Source organism: Elephantulus edwardii, unplaced genomic scaffold (genome assembly GCF_000299155.1).
Source record: "Elephantulus edwardii isolate Elephantulus edwardi_28Jun2011 unplaced genomic scaffold, EleEdw1.0 scaffold00098, whole genome shotgun sequence".
Taxonomy (NCBI): domain Eukaryota; kingdom Metazoa; phylum Chordata; class Mammalia; order Macroscelidea; family Macroscelididae; genus Elephantulus; species Elephantulus edwardii.
This window is the reverse complement of record NW_006399848.1, coordinates 1669501-1690212: the sequence shown is the minus strand read 5'-3', so window position 1 is coordinate 1690212 and position 20712 is coordinate 1669501. Positions and strand designations below refer to the sequence as shown.

The 20712-nt window shown below is 36.7% G+C and overlaps 1 protein-coding gene across 1 annotated transcript in view; it reads left to right on the top strand.

Annotated features, from left to right (window-relative positions):
- The first annotated feature begins 602 nt into the window (after positions 1 to 602).
- The window catches only part of SLC25A40 (solute carrier family 25, member 40), a 27316-nt gene continuing 7206 nt past the window's right edge, over positions 603 to 20712 (top strand). The window contains exons 1-7 of the mRNA XM_006891487.1: positions 603 to 699; positions 5116 to 5175; positions 6837 to 6943; positions 9965 to 10032; positions 14841 to 14965; positions 16394 to 16567; positions 19377 to 19486. Of these exons, the coding sequence (XP_006891549.1) occupies positions 603 to 699; positions 5116 to 5175; positions 6837 to 6943; positions 9965 to 10032; positions 14841 to 14965; positions 16394 to 16567; positions 19377 to 19486 (741 nt within the window). The remainder of the gene's footprint in view (positions 700 to 5115; positions 5176 to 6836; positions 6944 to 9964; positions 10033 to 14840; positions 14966 to 16393; positions 16568 to 19376; positions 19487 to 20712) is intronic.

The following is a 20712-nucleotide window of genomic DNA, read 5'->3' as shown; positions in this document are numbered from 1 at the left end:
CTGTTCCTAAGAGTGTTGATTGTGGAGCCAAACAAACTAAAGCTCTGAACAATCTCAATTGCTTCACCATCCATCATGATGCTGCCAATTTAAAATGATTTTTTGAAGATAAAACCTTTTATTTAGGTCATGTTAAACCTTTATTATTTTAAACCTGTACATCTACTTTTGGTATATTATAAAATGGTGTTAAATTTATTGATATTGTACTCTGAGACCAGGTTGACAAATTCAATGTCTTGTTGGTTGACTGTTTTCATTTTTTTACATGACCAGGTTCTATTTCCTTAATTCTTTATTATCTACCTTACAAATAGGAAATTAAAAAAAAAAAATAGGAAATTTTCCCATAGTTTAGTCTATTATGGAATTAGACAATATGCTCTATCAGTGTTAATTTTATGGTTCATTTGTGTATAGAAATGATGTGGTATACATTTGACTGTAGTTAAAAAACCCTATTCTAAAAAAAACCCCTGTTCTTTGATATTAATACTGATTATTATTTTTGTAGTTAATTTTTATGAAAGTGCTTTTTAAATTAAGTTTTCATTTTGCATTTTGTTTTCTTTTCACAGGTTTTTCCTCATTTAGTTAAAAATATGGACCCTGAAAAAGAAGTACCAGAGATGGTCAAAGTGACACCTCTTCAACAGATGCTTGCCTCTTGTACAGGGGCTATACTGACATCACTAATGGGTAAACTGATGTTTGTGCTACATATAGATTATAGAACTTTGAGTGAAGCAATCTGTTTTAATTTTGACATCTATGAAATGTAATAATGAGACAAGGGAGAAAGGAGAGACCAAAATGCATATCAGAAGAGACTCTGAAAATTGCACTAGAATGACAAGATGCCAGAAACAAAAGAAAGAAATGCCGGAATAAAAGAGACAGATAGGTTTTCAAAGAACAACTTGAGACAACAAAGCAAAGTATTGTAACAAAATGTGCAAAGAGCAGGAGTCAGCAAATAAAAAGAGAACTTTACTTGGCATTTCTCAAACTGAAATAACTGAAAAACATACTCAAACTTCAAGAAGCAATACTGAAGGAGGCTATGGGTAAAATCTTGAATGATCTAGGAAACCTCCAAAGATGGAAAGAATAAATAGTCAATGTAGTGAAAAGAATTGGCTGACATGGAATCATTTCAGGAAGGAGCATATGATCCAGAACCGTAAGAACGGTAAGGAAGGAAGAAATTCAAGTTGCATTGAAGGGCATTGGAAAAATACAATGCTTAGGAATTAATGGCATACCAGCTGACATGTTTCAACAAATGCAGCCCTGTACGTGCTCACAAGGCTGTGCCAAGAAATCTGGAAGACAGCTGACCTGGTTAGTTAACTGTAAGAGATCCATACTGGTTCTCATTCTCAAGAAAGGTGATCCAACAGAATATAGAAATTATGGAACAATATCATTGATGTCACATGCAAGCAAGATATTGCAGAAGATTATTTAAGAATGACTAGAACAGTACATTGACAAAAAACTACTAGAAATTCAAGCCAGATTTAAAACAGGCTATGACACCAGAGATATCATTGCTTATGTCAGATGGATGTTGGCTGTAAGCAGAAAATACCAGAAGGATATCTAGTTCTGTTTATTAACTATACCAAGGCAATTGACTGTATGAATTACAAGTTATGGCTAACATTAAGAAGAAAGGGAATCCCACAACACTTGTGTTCATATTAAACCTGTACCAAGACCATGAAGCTGTTACCTGAACATAGCAAGGGAACATTACATAGTTTGAAATAAAGAAAGATGTGCATCAAGCCTGTACCCTTTCTCCATACCTGATTAATCTGTATGTTGAACACATCCTTTGGAAAACTAGACTAAAGCACTCTTTCCAGCTGGACTAAATAAGAATGTGGTATCACATCAGTTTTGGAGGAAGAGTCATTAACAGCTTGCTTTATAAATATGACAGTCTTATGTACTGAAAATGAAGAAACTTGCTGCAGACAATCAAAGACTAGCCTTCAAAAGGGATTACATTCCAACAAGAAGAAAATAAAAATCTTCACCACAGGACAATAAGCAACATCATCATAGATGGAGAAAGAATTAAAATCTTCAACAATTTCATCTTACTTGGATCCACAATCAACAGCCTTGATTCCAGCAATCAAGAAATTAAAAGATGTATCACACTGGGAAAATCTTCTGTCAAGGACCTCTCCAAAGTTCTAAGGAGTAATGATGTCAGTTTAAAGACTAAGGGGTGCTTGACCCAATCCATGATCTTTCCATTTACTTGCTATGTATGTATTTGCTGAAAGTTGGAAAATGACTAAAGATGATGCAAGAATTTATGCCTTTGGATTGTGGTGTTAGAGAAGAGTACTGAATATTCATGGTCTGTCAAAAGAACAAAGAAATACATCTTGGAGAAAGTGCAGCCAGGGTACTCCTTAATTGGGTCATGTCCTTTGAAAAGACAGTATGCTTGGTAAGGTGAAAAGGGAAGGAAGACCATCAACAGGATGGATTTACTTAGTGCCCTAACAATGGACTCAATGTTAGAGATGAAAATGATGATATAGGACAGGACAGAGTATAAATCTGCTGTTCTAAAAAAAAAAAATCTGCTGTTCTAAGGTTGCTATGGGTTATAATCAACTTGTTGAGACCTAACAACAATAGTGAGATAATGATAAGTTTCTTCCTTTATTAGAATATCATTATTCTAATAATAGAATATTTTTACTGTTATTAGGATAATAATATAAAATGCTCTGAACAGAGGATCAATAGACTTGGATTATAGTCTTTGCCATTCTCAGTGTGTGGTAATTTGGGAATAGGCCTTGGTTATTTCTGAACTCCATTTTTTTTACCTGTAAAATTAGGAGCTTAGGTGAGGAGTTCTTTAAATTTTCTGTTAATATTAACACTTCATCATTATTATTAATAGTAATTATTATTAATATCATCATTATATGAATGTAAATTATTAATAATAACACTTAATTAGCAATAAAATATTAGTAAAAATACTATAACATTAGGGAAAGCCACTATAATTTTTTTTTTACTTTGCTTACTTTAATAATTAATTTCTTAAATCTCCCTGGACTACTTTTTTTCCAGAGTCTTAACAGACACAGTCAAGTGGTATAATTAGGGTACAAACTAAAAATCTCACTGACTCCAGGTTGGTTCTGACTCTTAGCAATCCTGCATTAGGTTTGAGACTGTAAATGTTAATGAGATGAGACCATCCACCTTTCTTCTGAAGAGCAACCAGTGGATTCAAGCTGCTGGAGGTGCAGCTTCTCTGTTAGTAGTACACCGTAATTACCCTGTTAGTAATCTTAATATACTTAGTTATTTTAAAGTCATCATAAGACAAAAGCATATTCTAATTACTGTATAACATTGTATCTTGTTTTAGCCAAGAATTTTAGGATTTAAAAGACCTTTAGAGAAATTTAATGTGACCTTCTCCTTGAGATTGTTAACAATTTTAGCTTGCTCGGTTCCACAGTCCACACTCTTTGATATCAGCAGTCAGGAAATCAAAAGATGAATTATATTAGGAAAATTTGTCAGGAAACTCTCTAGAGTGCTGGAGAGCAACGGTGTCAGTCTGGAGACTAAGGTGCATCTGATCCAGGCTATGGCTTTCTCAGTTACTTGCTATGTATCAGAGAACTAGACTAAGGATGACAGAAGAATAATTGATGCCTTTGAGTTGTGGTGCTGGAGAAGAGTATTGAACATACCACAGACTGCTGTGGAATTTATCTTTCAATATGGCTTTCGTAGCCACTGAACTTGACTCTGCTACGTGGATATGTGTGAATTATGCAACCAGGGTATGTTGGGCTACCCACAATGGGGTTAACTATCTCACCAGTCTGCAAGGGGATCAGCCAGTCTCACCAATCTACAAGGGGATTGGCTAGATTTGCCAGTAACTTTGAGTGATTCCAGCAGCACAGAGTATCTCTTACCACAGGCAAAGGAGAAGTAGGCCTGCACTGGATGCCTTTCAGGCCCAGACATTCTTGCACCATCTAGACTTGACCAAAGAGAACCAGATAATCAACATGAGATGGATTTAACCTTGGAACTGCTACCAGAGCTAAGACCATTTGCCCAAGTTGATTAGTCAATTTAGGGGGTGGGGTGAGCCAATGTTGACAGAATGAGAACTCTGGAACTGGGCATATTTGAGAAGCTGTCTTCACTATACTTGTTACTAACCTAGATTATAACTTTTTAAGTTCTCCAATATAGTTAGTGTGGTCTGTGAGTTACCACATCTCATTTTGAACCCAATAAAGCAGTAAGATTGGTGTTGAGAGAAGTAGAAAGAGGTATGGGAACATGGGCATATGCCTCAGGGGAATTGGTCTTGTCCTATTGATGCTGTTGATGAGAACAGTTCCCCTTTGTGAATTTGGTATATGTCAGATATGGCTGTCCTCACATGGCCTTTGCTGTTCTTAAATCTGCCAAGAGAACAAACAGATCTGCCCAGAAAAGAGCCAAACCAAATTTCTCCTTAGAGACAAGGATTGTGAAGCTCCACCTAACATATTTTGGGCATATTGCCAAGATGGATGTCCTTGGAGAAGGGCATCATGCTTAGAAAGGTATAGGTACAGCACAGGATAGGAAGAACCTGAATGAAATGGATTGAAACATTCACTGAGGTAATGGAGGTGGATGTTTCAGAGACTGAGATTGGCTCAGGATAGGTCAGGGTTCAGAGCTATTTTACATAATGTCACTGTGAGTCACAGGCAACTCAAGGGCACTTAACACCAACAACGTGTCCTCAGCAGAGGAGGTAATGTTTGATTTAATGTATTTTTTTTTCTTTGGGGGATATGTTCATGCAATTTACAGGTCATTCTTGTTTTTAGTTGCCATTGAGTTGAGTGCAGACTAGAACTGCTCTATAGGATTTTCAAGGAGGTGACCTTTTGGAACAGATTTATAGCTGTGTCTTCTGTGACAACTGTGGGTGGGTTTCAGTTGTCAGCCTTTGGGCCAGGAGTCAAGGACTTAAGTCTTTATACAACCCAGGAACTTCCCAATTTACAGATACTACTTCCTAACTGGAATTTATGTTCTTGTTAGTGACACCTCTGGATGTTGTTAAAATTCGACTCCAAGCCCAAAGCAGCCCATTCACCAAAGGTATGTACACTAGTTAGACCTGGAAAATAGTATTTTAGACTTTTTTCAATGTTACTGCATTCATCCTTTTCCCCCCCAATTGGTTTGCATTTTATTAAATTTATATAAATTTCATTTATATTGTGTTTAATTCATGTGCATTGTGTTTTATACAGTCTTTCATACTGCATTCATTCTTGTTTGGCTAATATTTTCTTATTTAATGTTTAAAAATTTATGCTTGTCTTCTGGCAGGCACATTTTCTCATCACATAATGAAATCTAGATAGAGAGTAAATACATCACAAAATATAATCCTGTGAATTTACTAGTTGCAAAAAGCAGAAAACGAGACATGGTGGCACAGGGCCATGAATGTCTTTCTGAAAGGGCCAGAGAGAGTGAGAATAGCATAGCCCCTCACTGCCCCAGAGGAGAAAGGGGATAAAGAGTCCATAGCCCAGCCCCATGGTGCCTCACCAACTGCACGAGGTTAATTTATTTGTTATTGACTCACACACTTTACTCACAGTTGTACTGAGAATGGGGTTTATTAGGGAAGCAAGTTGGAGAGTGGGGTATGCAGGTCCAGAATTTAGCCCAAGAGTCCCAAGTCAAAATTGCTCAGTTAGTCCAGGCTCTAGTTTCAGTTCAATGACCAGCTTTCCCTTCCATCATCCAACAAGAATAGCAAAATCTTTAACAGGGGCCTTTCTCTCAGGGCTCCTCTGGTTACACTTTTCTACAGTTTATCCACAGCAATGCCACACTGTCTTTACCAACATCACCAGAGTCTTGCTCCAGGCTTACTCACGTCTTGCTGCTCAGTGTGGGAATCACTCTGCAGTTAAGGTAACTGGAGACCAGAGGGGGCTGAGGTAATAGCTAAAAAACCCAACATTAAGCTGACTCTACACCAGTAAAGAACATGCAAACAATATGCCAAGTAATTAAAGAAAGGCATTGTAACATATTTGAGAGTGTGCCTCACAAATAGTGATAGAATAATACATGTATTTATCAGATAAGTAATATATAGATACCAAGAAGGCACCAAAAGAGTAAAAAACAAGAATTTTTTTTTTAAAAATTCCTGTATATTAGAGAAAGTTTTAAAAGCAGGAGCCACTTAAGTGGATGTATTCTAAAACTCACAGAATTGAATGTATTTAGGAAAAACAATTTTGGTAGCAAATATGAGCTCAGAACTTAAATGAAGTTGATAATAAAGTTTTAGTAAATTAAGTAGAAACTGACTAATGTCTAGGCTGAGTGGCACAAATACAGAGAAAAGGACAAAGACAGTATTATTTATATTGCTGAGAACTTTTTCATAGCCCATTTCAAATTTTCCTTGTGCATCACAGAGATTTCTTCTAGTCAAGTAGACAAGGTGTGTACACATATGTTCTCTTTTAGAAACAGGTTTCTTTATCTTCCCTCTCTGTTTGGATAATGTAAAAGGATTTTTCTGTGCCAGTTTGTTTGCTACAGTCTGAAAATATGAACCCTATCAAATACTAACCTATTTTCCACAACTCTGAGTTAGTAAATTTATGTTTCATCCACAGCATTATTTCTCTTTACATAACGTTCTAACCTCCTCACTGTGTTTTCAATTTATTCATCTCAAAAGGAAATTAAATCAAGTAGTTGTTGACTGTTGAAATCTTCTTTGTTAGGAAAATGCTTTGTATATAGTAATGGACTCATGGATCATATATGTGTCTGTGAAGAGGGAGGCAACAAAATATGGTACAAGAAGCCAGGGTGTTTCCAGGGAACATTGGTAAGCAGCTTATATTCTTTAGATCCATGGTATATTTTCTTTTTAATCTTGTATAGGAAAGATTGATTGATTGATTGATTTTTAATTGCAGGAGAATAGAAGTTCCTTTGTTTCTCTTATCCACAGTAAAAAATAGTAGATCATGAAATAGGAAAAAAGTACAGAAGATCTTGAACACCCTGGGGATTAGGAATATTCAGCTCCTTCACAGTTCAAAATCCATGTGCAATTTGTAATTGACCCTTGAGCAACACAGGTTTGAACCACACAGGCCCACTATACACAACTCTTTTCCCTTTGGTGTTCTGTAAGGATGTCATAGGATGAGGCAGCGTTCAGATCTGTTGTACAAAGGGTTGCAGTGAGTTGTAGTTGACTCAATGGCACCTAACAATAACACTGTAGTGAGCTCAAACTTTACAGATAAGCAGTTCATCTCAACGGACTTCCCCCCCCCAATAATAATTTTTACTCGTCATTATTAAAAGCCTGAATTTTAAACAGATTCTTAACTGGTGGCTCATAGCCATCAGCTCATTCAACTTTAGCACCTGTCTCATTTCCAGGAGTTTTTCCACAGCTCTCACCTTCACCAGGAAGCTCCATGAGTTTGCCCAGTTCAAACTTGGGCTTCTTTTTTGTTTATTTTTTTTTTTTAATTTTTTATTAGTAATTTCAGTGAAAATTTACAGAGACTTTGGATTTCCATTCATTCATTCATTGTTGCACCAGACTTTGGCTTCTTGAGCAATTTTACTTTTCTAACAAATACATCATGGAGAGGATAAATAGACTACAAGCATTTTCTATGTGCTTCCCAATGCTGTCTGGAACCAATTTCTTGACCACCTCTTTCAAATCATTTGTCTGCACCTTTTGGGTCATGATTTCCATCATTTTCTTCTGGATTTGGTGGACCTGTTGGTGCTGAGCATAAGATGTCTTCTGAATCTGATTGTTGTATTTTTTGGTAAAACCAACTCAAAACAGATGAAGCAAATAACCATCAGTAGTCTTGACATCGACATGAGCTTTGATCAGAGTCTACCATTTTTTGACTGTGGAACACATTTTGTCACAAGTAAGATCCATGCTGTGGAAGTTGATGTGGCAGGGTTTGCCTTGAACATCCTCAGTAATTAGCTTAAATTTTCCAAATGCAACCTCATTATTTTGCAAATGAGCAAGACTCACTTCAAAAACACGACCCTTGAGTCCATCAGATGCAATTTTGGTTCCTTTAGTCCTTGTGACTAATGTCTTCCCAACATTTCTTATATTGAACATTGCTGGTGCCTTTACATCACACCAATCTTTCTTAGGAATTGGATCAACCACTATCTTCTTGGCTCCTTTTTTGACACCTTTTGTAAGGTGCTTGTTCTTGCCGACCACCATGGTGGTGCCAAGAGAGTGAAAAGGCTGTCATGTGGCTTTTTAATGCATTTTAACATTATATAGAACTGACATCTCAGTGCATAGACTTTTCTCAGTGGTATAAATACATCCACTCTACTGCTTTCTCTATTCACCCACTTTGCTCTTTTTTAAAAAAAAATTATGCTTCCTCCTTGTCTCCCCAAGTAAGTGTAGCCAGTGTGCAGATGTGAGAAAATACACAGTTAGTCTATTTACTGCTTATCCAATTCCCGCCAGTGATGACCTCTTATAAACCAACAAATAGTGGAATGCCACAGCTCAAATACTTGTAATGATACAGTCAAGATTCAGACCACCCTGTCATCACTAGGAGCCCTCACGTTGCCTATAGCCACACACTGTTTCTTTTGCATGCCCACCTCATCCCTAAGCACTGATTAATCTGTTCTCTGTTTATAGTTGTGTCATTTTAAGACTGTTATAAAATGGAATCATAAAGTCTTTGATGTTTTGGAATTAACCATTTCTGCTCCCAATCTATCAAAATTATTTAGAGATTTTTCCAGGTTGTTGCATATAGCAATCATTTCTTTTTTATTACTGAGTAATATTCCATGGTATAGATGTTCCATAGTTTAACATTTCCCCTATTGCTTAAGAAGTTCTCTGGATTTAAATGCCAAGTTGACTTCCCTGCAGTAGGCAAACTGTTTACCTACAGTTGCTGCTTTTTTGCCATGTTCCTTGATGCCTAATTTTCTATGCAAATTTGGGGGCTTGAGCTCCATGTAATGTCTTCTCTTCCAGGATTTGTCCTTAACTTCTGATTATGGTTTTATCTCCCCTCCCTATATTCTACTTCAAGTGAGTCAGTATGCTGTTCCTTGCCATCCATGCTGTGGGTAGAATGTGTGTTTTCACATGTAAAGTACTACAACTTTACAAATCTATTCATTTGTACAGTAGACTTGCCTCCAGTTCTGCCTGTGTTTTCTTCCTCGAGAGATTTCAGAGTGAGTTTTAATAGTATTTTTCTCAGATTTTATAATTTTTTTTCTTGAGGACAATTTATGTGACCAATTCTCTGCTGTTACTCTATTTCCTTTTTATACTAAGTTTTTAAAATCTTGACTTTGGATCCTTAAATAATGCAATCTAGAACTGATCTTGTAAGTAGGAAGTATCATATGGAAAAGTATCTCCTTTTGTTTGAAAGTTGAAGATAAGTTATTTCTTTTTCTCTTTTTGAGAAAGGAAACAAACAAGTTGCCCTTCAATCTGTTCATACTCATAACAATCCCATGTGCCATTCAGCTCTGCCGCCAAGTCATTTCTGACTGAGCAACCCTCCGTTGAGTTTTTGAAGCTGTAACTCTCCTCATGGGAGGGGAATTGCTGTCTGTCGCCCATGGAGCTGGTGGTGGATGTGAGCTGCCAGAAATAAGCACTTTTGGTTGATAGTGCAGTCTACTAGGTACTGTGCCACCAAAGCCCCATATACACACATATGGAGGTCAAAATGTATATATTTTAGAAATAAATGCTTAAACAAAAACCATTTCCAACCTGTTATCACTATGGGCTTTTTCTATATTATGTTCAGGGATGCATTTTGATTACTATTTGCTGTTACAATTTTAGGATGCCTTTGTGAAAATCATTCGAAATGAGGGCATTAAATCCTTGTGGAGTGGCCTTCCCCCTACTCTGTAAGTTGAATTTTGCTGGTTTTCATTGTGAGTGACAGTTGTTTTATTTTGTTTTATAATCAGTGTGGTTGCACAAAGACTTGCATTTTTAATGTTGGAATTTTTCACTTTCTCCATTATTGTTTCCTGGTTCCCATGACAACTCATACATTTGATGAATTGCTAGGAGAATTTATAGGACCTTGACAAAGCTGCTATTTTGTGTTTTGTTTTTATTTTTTACAGCTAAAGGATACTCACCAAATCCTCCAAATTGGACTTGATTGCAATTCATAGTAACCCTGTAGAATAGAATAGAATTTTCAAAGCTACAACTCTTTGCAAAACAAGACTGCTTCCCTCTGAGTTACTGGTGGGTTCAAACCACAGACCTTTCAGTTAGTAAGTGAAACCTTTAGCTACTGCACCAACAGGGCTCCTTATATTATAAAAGGATACAAAGAGGGCGGGGGAGAATATGACTTCTACTAGGAGTTTTGTTGTTGTGTAGCATCAAGTTGGAACCGACCCATAGCCAACCCTCCAGTGAGTTTTCAAAGGCAGTAATCTCACAGGAGGAGATTGCCCGTCCTTTTCCGCAGAGCAGCAGGCAGATTCGAACTACGTTCCTTCAGGAATCTTAACCACTAGACCACCATGCAAAATGATCCCTCATGCAATTACGCAAGGTCTGCTTATTCTTCTATCAATGAACTTCAACACTGCTTCTCCCTAGAAAAGTCTATTTGAGTCTCAGAGCCAAAGGCTCGTTGGAGTTGGTCATGTAGACATGTTCTTTCACTTGTTAGACTATCTTCAATTAGCAAAATTCCAGAAACTAAAAGGAAACAGATGTTTAAAAAAAAAAATCACATTCTATGGACAAAACAAAATACCTGAATTTAATGCTCCAGATACACAGTTGGTCAAACTGAGACCTGCAAGTAAAGGAACCCTTAAAGACCTATAAACCAGGCTGATTATATTAATAAGTCTTTGTTGGATAAGCATTTTTTTCCTCATGTCTTGAAATTAGAGATTTCATGTTCATTTGCTTGTTCTTTATCTTATTAAAATCTTGGGAAATTATACTTATTATAAAAATGTATACTTTTCCTTTAGATAGTTTTCATTCTCTACTAAAAAGCTATTATTCTATTATAGGAATTAATAGCATAAACTAGTAAGAATGAATTTAAAAATGTAACTACCTGGATTTTCTCTTCCTGATTTCTCTCAAAGACTCATTCTGTGCTTTTTGTGGAACAGACTGTAACAGAGGAAGCCCTGTCTCGTCTGGCATAATGCCTGCCCACAATTGCTGCAATGTGTGAGCCCGTAGTTGTAGCCATTGTGTGGGGCCATCTCATGACTACCAAGCATGAGCTCTTTCTGTAGGGACTGACTTGTCACTCTTGATAGCATGTCCACATTATGCAAGGAAAAAGTCTTAACCATCTTCACCTCCAAGGAACCCTTCATCCCAAAAGAAATTTGTTCTTTTGACAGTCTATGGTAGTTCCCTGTTGATGTACTGCTCCAACCATTTTTTTAAAAATTGATTTTAATAAAAGTTAACAGAGACTTTGGATTTCCATTCATTCATTCATTGTTGCACTTTTCTCCCTGTCTCCCCACCCCCCAATTTGCTTTTCTCTTTGAGAAGTAAAAGAAAAAATTCTTATTGTTATTCAAGTCTTCTCCCCAAGTCCACTCCACTATGCTACCTTTGTTCTGGACTCCTGCCATGAAAATAATGTCTAATCATATATCCCTTTTAAACAGTTATCTCCCTCATCTGTTTCAATGCAGTATACATTATTTACACCCTCCTTTCCAGTCTCCCCCCACAACCCCTATGTCTTTCCTCTTTTATACCAGTGGCATTATGCTGTATTTGTCTTTTTGTGACTGAGATAGTCCAATCATTTTTTTAAGTCTCTAGCAAGATTTGTAGTATTCATCTTGTGTCCATTGAGATTTACAACCTCAGAAACTGGTGGAAGGTACTCATGGAATACAAATGACTTAACAGCACAGTTTTGTTGTTTCTTTTTAATTAGAATGGGGGTGGGAGTGCTGGAGGTGTGCAGTTGACTCAACTCTTAACTTGTAGCAGTCTCTGTGTACAACAAACTCAAACCTTGCCCAACTCTGCACCATCCTCACAAACTCCGCTTTGCTTAAGCCCACTGTTGAAGTCACTATTTGTAAAAAGGCCTCACGGGCACAGCCATATCTGACCTTTACCAACTCCACAAAGGGGCAATGCCCCCATCAACAACACAAATCAATTCCCATGAGGTCAGACATTTCCCCCCGCCCCCATGCTCCTTTATCTCTTTCTACTTATCCCAACACAAATCTTACTGCTTTACTGGGTCCAAAATCCAGTGTGATAGCACACAGAGCCATATTAGGGAAGTCAAAAAGCTCTAATTCAGGAAGCAGGATACAATCACTCAGTCAGGACACCTTCTGAAATGTGTTCTCAGGAAGCTACCTCAGTCTTGAGCCTCACAGCTTTAGGTCAGTGTTACCCAGTCCTGCCAGTTATGGCTCTTCCCCTTCCCCCGCCCTCATCCTCCAACTAACCTGGGCAGAAGGCTTTTAGCTCTGGCTCAGTGGTGTAGCAGTCCCAAGATCAGCTCCAGCTCATGTCAGGTATCTGGGTCTTGTCTGGCTGGCACAAGAATCTTTGGCCTCAGTCTCTTGCATCTCCATCACCATCTGATAGTGGCCAGATTCTCCAATTCTGCTGCTGGATCTGCTCAATTTAATGACTAGAGTAGCTCATCCCCTTGTGGACAGCTAACACTCTCTGTTCACATATTCCCGCCCATCCACATGGCAAAGCCAGTCAATGGCTAAGGAAGCCATGTTAAACACTATGTAACACCTCACTTGTGTCAGTCTGTCTCTTTGAGAGTTCTTTGTTCCTTTACTGACCACCTATCTTTCCAAGCATGATGTCGTTTTCAAAGGACTGGCCCTTTTTCACAACATGCCCAAAGTGTGTAAGAAAAAAGTTTCATCATCTTTGCCTCTAAGGAGCACCATGTATGCACTGCTCCCAAGATCAATTTCTTTGTTGTTTTGGCAGCCCATGGTATATCATAGTCTTTGCTACCACCGCAGTTCAAAGGCCACAGTTCTGCCTTTCTCATTGTCCAACTTTCACACACATATTAAGCAATTGAAAATACTATGACTTGGATCAGGTACACTATAGTCTTTAAGCCATTCTTGCTCTTCAAAACTTCAAAGAGCTCCTTAACAGCAGTATAATCTGTGAGAGTATTGTTAGTAAAAGGCGAACAATTCATACAATTTGAAGAGAAAGTAGAGTATGTGACAGTATTGTTAGAACATGCTCACTGACTAGTTTTCTGTTAAACAGTATCTCTTTTGCTTGAATGTAAAAAATTAAATTTACATCAGAATTTATGAAATCTTTTTTTTATATTTTTCATTTCATCATTGCATCCCCTTAAAATTGATACACTTATCATTTTCACATATGATACAGGGCCCGTAGCTAAAATGTGTAGTATCATTTGTACTATAATTTTTCTTTCTGTGATCTTGTGTTGTGGTAAATGTAAATTGGGAAGGTAGAGCTGGGAAATCTGAAATAGGGCCATTCTAAGAGAGAGAGAGAAGTGTCCTCATCTGACTTTACCTGCCTGTTACCTGAGCATATGCCTTGTACGTGACCTGCATTTAGACGTGTTGTTGTTAGGTGAAGTTGAGTCAACAACAACCAGTAGCGACCCTGTGAACAGCAAATCTTTAACTTGTCTTGCCCTGTGCTGTCCTCATTATTTCCAGTATACATGAGCCTATGGTAACAGTCACTGTGTCAGACCATCCTGTTGAGGGCCTTACTCTCTTTTGCTAGTCCTCTACCCTATCAAACATGATGTCTTTTCTGAGGACTGACTCCTCCTCCGATCATGCCCAAAGTCTATGAGGTGAAGTTTCACCATCCTTACCTTTAAGGAGCATGCTACTTACACCTTTTACAAAACATTTATTTGTTCCTTTGACAGCCCATGGGATTTTCAATACTTTACTCCAACACCACAACTTGAAAGCATCAGTTCTTCTTTGATCCTTATTCATTGTTCAACCTTTAGATGCATGGCAAATAATTGAAAAGACCATGGACTGGATCAAGCACACCTTAGTGTTTAACCTAATATTGTTTTGCTCCTTTGAACTTTAGAGGGGTCCTTGACAGCAGATTTTCCAATGTATTGTGTCGTTTGATTTCATAACTATAGCAAGGGTATTGATTATGGGTTCAAGTAAGATGAAATTATTGAAAATTTCAGTTCTTTCTCCAACTATGATGATGTTGCCTATTGGCCCTGTGGTGAGAAATTTTTGTTTTCTTGAGGTTGAGATGTAATCCATATTGAGGGTTACAGTCTTTGATCTCACATATATAGGACTTATGTAATGCTATGTATAGAAACTGTTTTCACAAGTAGTACATAGAAACCAGTGGATTTTTTGTTTGTTTTGGTGGTTTTTTTTAATTGCCTCATAAATTAAGCGGTAATGAAAGCCCTAATGATCCAGTGGCACACATGGTTTTGCTCTGAGTCAGGTGCAATTTGATGGCAACTGATGATAAATTTTGTATTGTCTAAACTAGAACAAATTAGAACGACTAGAACAACTTTTAAGTTAAAAACTATCTCACAGGCTGATTTGTTTGAATGATACAAAATATAAAGGTTTAACCTGATATGCCATAACAATCGAGCATGTGTAAGACCCACCAATCATGTTGCGTAACTTTTTGTGTGTGTTTCTAATAGAGTGATGGCAGTCCCTGCCACAGTTGTCTATTTTACCTGCTACGATCAATTAACTGCTCTCCTAAAATCTAAACTGGGAGAAAATGAAACCCGCATACCAATTGTTGCTGGAATTGTGGCCAGATGTAAGTAAGAATTATAATGTATAATTATATTTAAGAAATAGGTCTGTCTTGGAGAGGGTGAAACCAAGTTTCTCCTTGGAGGCTGGGATTTTGAAGCTCCATCTCACATACTTTGGGCCATGTGGCCAGGAGAGACTGATCCTTATGGAAGAACATAATGCTTGGAAAGGTGGAGGGGCAGCGCAGGAGAGGAAGACACCAGATGAGATGGATTGACACAGTAACTAGGGCAATAGGGGTTGGTGTGTCAGAGTCAGTGAGACTGGCTCAGAACAGGGCAGGTTTCAGAGCTGTTGTTGCTATGAGATGTGTCGCAGGCTACTTTATGGCACATAACAACAATAATTATTATTTATATTTTAATATTCATAGGGAATTTATATAGTAATGTGTAATCAAGTAATATATGAAATAAAAGACATTTTGCGTTATAGATTGTACCAATCTTTTATTTGGAAGCAGAAATGGCATCCATTTCCTAAAAAAACATGCCTCTGGAAACTATGAACTTTGAAAAATGTCAATAGTTATAGAAAGGCTTCAGGCCTTTTGTTCATAGGGTCACTATGAGTTGTGCTCGACTCCAAGGCAATCAACAACAACAATAACAATCTGTTATTATCTATACTCCAAAGTTACAAGGTATGGGCATCTAATTAGAATGAGATAGAATCAGCACATCCTTTCCAAATGTTAGAGATTTCAGAATGATACTAGTATTAGTTTTGATTGACCTCCATTTTTAAAGTATTATTTGAGACCATATATGATTCCAGCCAAGGTCCTGAATCATTTTCCTCATTAGCCTTGAAAGTCAGAGTTTATTCAGAGTGACACATCATAAAATAAAGGATATTACCTCCTAGATCAATATTCTTAAAAAACATCTGTGTAAGTCTAAATGTTCAACATTTAGTCTAAGGCAAAATGAAAAGAAAAGCCGACAGAGAAACTAGAGATTGGAAACAGCACACCTAGAGCACAATTAAAATGTTGACACTGTGAAAAATATAACTAAGTGCGACCCTAACTTGCCATGTTTGCTTTTATAAAAAAACACAATAAAATATTACTAAAAATAACAATAAATTGGGAAATTTGTCTTTAGGCAGAAGAACATTTACAAAGTCTCTTTTCTATAGAAAGGAGATTTACTGAGACACTAACTGGATTGAGACATTTGTATACTGTTGTTGTGATGTGCCATCAAGTTGCTTGTGACTCACAGCGACTCTATGTACAAAAGCCCTAAATGCTGCTCTATTCTGTGCCAGCCATTCAAAGGATTATTTTATTCCATTAGGGATTAGATTTTAAGATTTACAGACATTTCAGCATACAGGTTAAAACATTATGAACTGTTAAATTTATGTATTTTACATAGTACATGACTTTGTTTTTTGGTTATCTTCTGCTTTTCTCAATTAGTTGGTGCAGTAACTGTGATAAGTCCTTTAGAACTAATTAGAACCAAGATGCAGTCCAGGAAGTTTTCTTACCAGGAACTGAATCGATTTGTCAGCAAGAAGGTGTCTGAAGAGGGTTGGATTTCCCTTTGGAGAGGCTGGGCTCCTACTATTCTTCGAGATGTACCTTTCTCAGGTAAGATTTATCTTGTTAAATTTTATGTACTGAAATAGATTTTAAAGCCCTTTAAGCTTATTGTTGAATGCTCAATCCTCTGTCATTCTCACAATTATGGCTGTGTTGAAGCCCACTGCTGCAATATCAGTGCATCTCATTGAAGGTCTGCCTCTTTATTACCAAGCATGATGACCTTAGCCAGACACTGGTCTCTACTTTTAACATATCCAAAGTACTGAGAAAAAGTCACTGTCCTCACTGTTTTAAAATTGTGATTTGAATGAAGGTTTACAAAGCAAACTATGTTTTCATTCAACCATTTGTACACATTTTGTTCAATAACTAATTTCAGTGCTCACAACATAATCACACTTTGCTCATGGTCTTCTTGTAACTGTTTTCTTCTATTCCCATCTATACTTCTGAGTGTCTTTAGTGAGATTGTGCTTTTTAATACCCTCTTCCCATTTTGTGACTGGGTTGTTTCCGTTTTTCTTGAGATGTTGGAGTTTTCTGTAGAGTTTAGAGATGAAGCCCTTGTCATAGCTTGTTACAAATTTTTCCCCCCAGTCTATAGAATCTTTTTTTATTCTTTTGGGAAGACTTTTGGTGCACTTAGGAATTTAATTTTTAGGAAGTCCCAATATTTAGTTTATGCAATGCTGATTTTGTATTTTCACTTTTGATTATTTATGCTATAGATTGTTTTTGTTGTCATATGCCACTGAGTTGATTATGACTCATAATGACCCTATGAACAATGGCCCTGAACTTTATTCTGAGCCAACCTCACTGTCTTTGATACACTTGACCCCATTGCTACAGTCACTGTGTCAACACATCTCGTCTGTGGTTTTCCTCTCCTGTGCTGACTCTCCACACTTCCAACCAGGATGTCATTCTCAAAGAACTGGTCCCATCTGGCAACATGGCCAAGTATGTCAGACAGAGCTTTAAAAACCTTGCCTACAAGGAGCAACCTGGTTTCATCCTTTCTAGGACAGACCTGTTATAGTTTAGGGCTCTTAAATTGTCTCCATTTTTTTTTTCTTTGATGAACTTTATATTTTCAGGTTTTACACTTTGGTCCTTTGATCCATCTTGAGATAGTTTGTTTTTTGTTGGTTGTTTTTTTTTTTTTTTTTAAATAATGGTGAGGTACAGCTCTTATTTCATTTTTCCACAAATGTCATGTTCTGTTGATTCAACAACTTATAATGACCTTGAAGAAAGTAAATTGGAAGCCTGGCCTTTCCAATTTCCTGCTTCATCCTCATGGTATCAGGCATGCGTGTAAGCCCATTGTTACAGTCACTGTGTCAGTCTATCTTGTTGACGGTCTTCTTCTTTTTCACTGACATGTTTACCATTTCCAGCCATGATGTCCTTCTCCAAAGACTGCCCCTAATGAGAGCATGCCCAAAGTATATATGAAGTGTCATTATCTTTGTCTTTGGTACAACTCTGGTTGCACTTCCTCCAAGGTAGATTTATTTGATCTTTTGATAAGCCACAATTCAAAGGCATCATTTATTTGGTGTTCCTTATTAATCATTCAACTTTCCTATTCATAGGAAGTAACTAAAACAACTACAGCTTTGATCAGGTGCACATTGGTCTTTAAACTGACATTATTGGCATTTAACACTTTGGATAGGTCCTTGACAGCAGATTTCTCCAATGCAATGCATCTTTTGATTTCCTAACTATTGCTACAATGGATATTGATTGTGGATGCAAGTAAAATGAAATCCTTGACAACTTCAGTTTCTTCCCTAACTATCCTAATATTGCCTCTTTGTCCGGTGGTAAAGATTTTCATTTGCTTAATGTTGAGATGTAGTCTATATTGAAGGCTATATTGTTTGATCCTCTTCAGAAAGTGCTTCAAGTCTTCTTCACTTTCTACAAGCAAAAATTTGTCATATGTATAACACAGGTTGCTGATGAATCTTCTTCCAATCCTGGTGCCACATTCTTCTGCATAAAATACAGCTTTGCAAATGATTTGCTTAGCATACTGATTAAACAGGTATGGAGAAAGCTTCACGTAGGTGGATGGATTTGTTTCTGGGTTCTCTATTTTATTCCATTGGTCTGTGTATCTGTCCCTGTTCCAGTCCCAAGCTGTTTTGATTACTGTGCCTATATGGTAGACTTTCAGATCAGGAAGTATAAAGCCTCTGCTTTGTTTTTCTTCCTCAGTGGTGCTTTGCTTAACTGGGATTTCATTCCTTTACATATAAAATTGATGGTTACATTTTTCCATCTCTTAGAAAAATGATAATGGGAGCTAGTCAGGACTGCATTATATCTGTAGATCACTTTTATTTTATTTTCTATTGGTTTGCTTACAAAGTTCATATACATTGCTTTTCACACCGGATCCTTCCCCTTTCCTTTGCCCACCCCGTCCTCCACCCATCAAACTGTGTGACATCATTATGTGTATGTATTTTAGGGGGATACAATTCAGTCCATGGCAATGATGTTTATTAAGTCCATGCTTATTATTATTTACTTAAAGTTTGTACATCTGTGTTTGTGAGTAAGATTGGCCTTCACGTTTCCTTTCTCTTATTTTGTTTGTTAGATTTGGGGTTTATGGTCATGCTTTTCTTGGATATTTGTTGCTTATATGACTCTTTTAATTATATTGAGAATTTGATTTTTTAAAAAAACATCCTTCTAATATTTGTCTAAACAGAAAACAAGATGTGTCATGGTTAGAACTTCTCTTTTGTTTTAATGTGTAATAATATTAGAAATCTTTAAAACTCTCCTTTTATTCCTAAGGATATGTACATTTTATTCTTTGTTTTTATAGCAATGTACTGGTATAACTATGAAATGTTAAAGAAGTGGTTGTGTGAGAAATCTGGAGTATATGAACCCACCTTTATGATCAGCTTCACTTCGGGGGCATTGTCTGGGTCTGTAAGTTGATTCTTTTTTGTTGATATTTTAGAATAATGATAATTGTCAAATTATTCAAAACAGAACAGTATTATATTAATTTACATATAGACTGTGACAGTACTTTTGGGTTACATTGCTTTAAAATTTTTCTAAGCACTTACCATCTTTTTTAAGAAAGAGATGATTAACTACTAAGTATTTTAAAATGTACTTTATTCCTGTGTTTTATTATATCACAAGTGCATTATATTTTCCTGGGAGAGTTTTGATTTTGTTAGTTGCATTATGCTCATGGTAATGGTAATAATTTAAATAGTGCTATATTTTTATCAAACTCTCTGCAGTAGATTAGTTTCTATTAAATGCAGGTACGTCTGATTAGGTATTATCGTATGGGGAGTCATCGATCTCTAGAATCAGATTCAGATTGAATAGAAACACTTTCATCCTCTGCTGCTTGTTAACTACTAAATAAACGTATATCAACAAAAATTCCAGTCAGGGAAAAGAGGGATTACAAGTGACCATTTTTGGCTATTAGAGAATATACCTTTCCTACCTCTTCAGATAATGAAAGTCATGTGGAGAATTTCTCCTGCATAGACTTCTGCACCAGGACTTTTTCTGTGACATTTTCTTATATTCACATACTTTTCAGAGTAACTGTCTTGTCTGAGTGCAAGGCACATACATAACAGAACATAAAAAAAAGAGTCAAAGGGGTTGAGGGAAGTGTTGGAGACCTAGAGAAAAATATTGGAATAATTAAAATAAGAAAACCTCTAGGCTCTGAAAAGCCACTGTAATGAGTTTAAATGTAATATTTTCAAGTTAAGATCTGGCCTGGTAAGCCTATTTAGTAAAAGGAGCGATTAGGATTATTGAATAAATAAACAGAATACGGAATTATGATGGCCCAAATGTTGTTTCCAGCTTCCCAATAAAGACAGAACTATTTTATTACCCTGATTAATATAAAGAATTCTTTTCAAATGTCTTTTTTATGATCTAGAAAATGTTGCTACTCTTTTCTCAAGTAAAAGATTTCTGTCTTCAACAGAAAAAAAACACCGTAGTATGATCTATTCTGGCTTTCTGTCAGGGAGTAGAATAACCTGAACAACATATAATTTAGAATGTTGAAAATTAGCTAACAATGTACTCATAAAATATGGAGATGGATGTATCATGGAGGTGTTGCAACCTAGAAGACACAAATTTAACTAACAAGTTAAAAGTACATG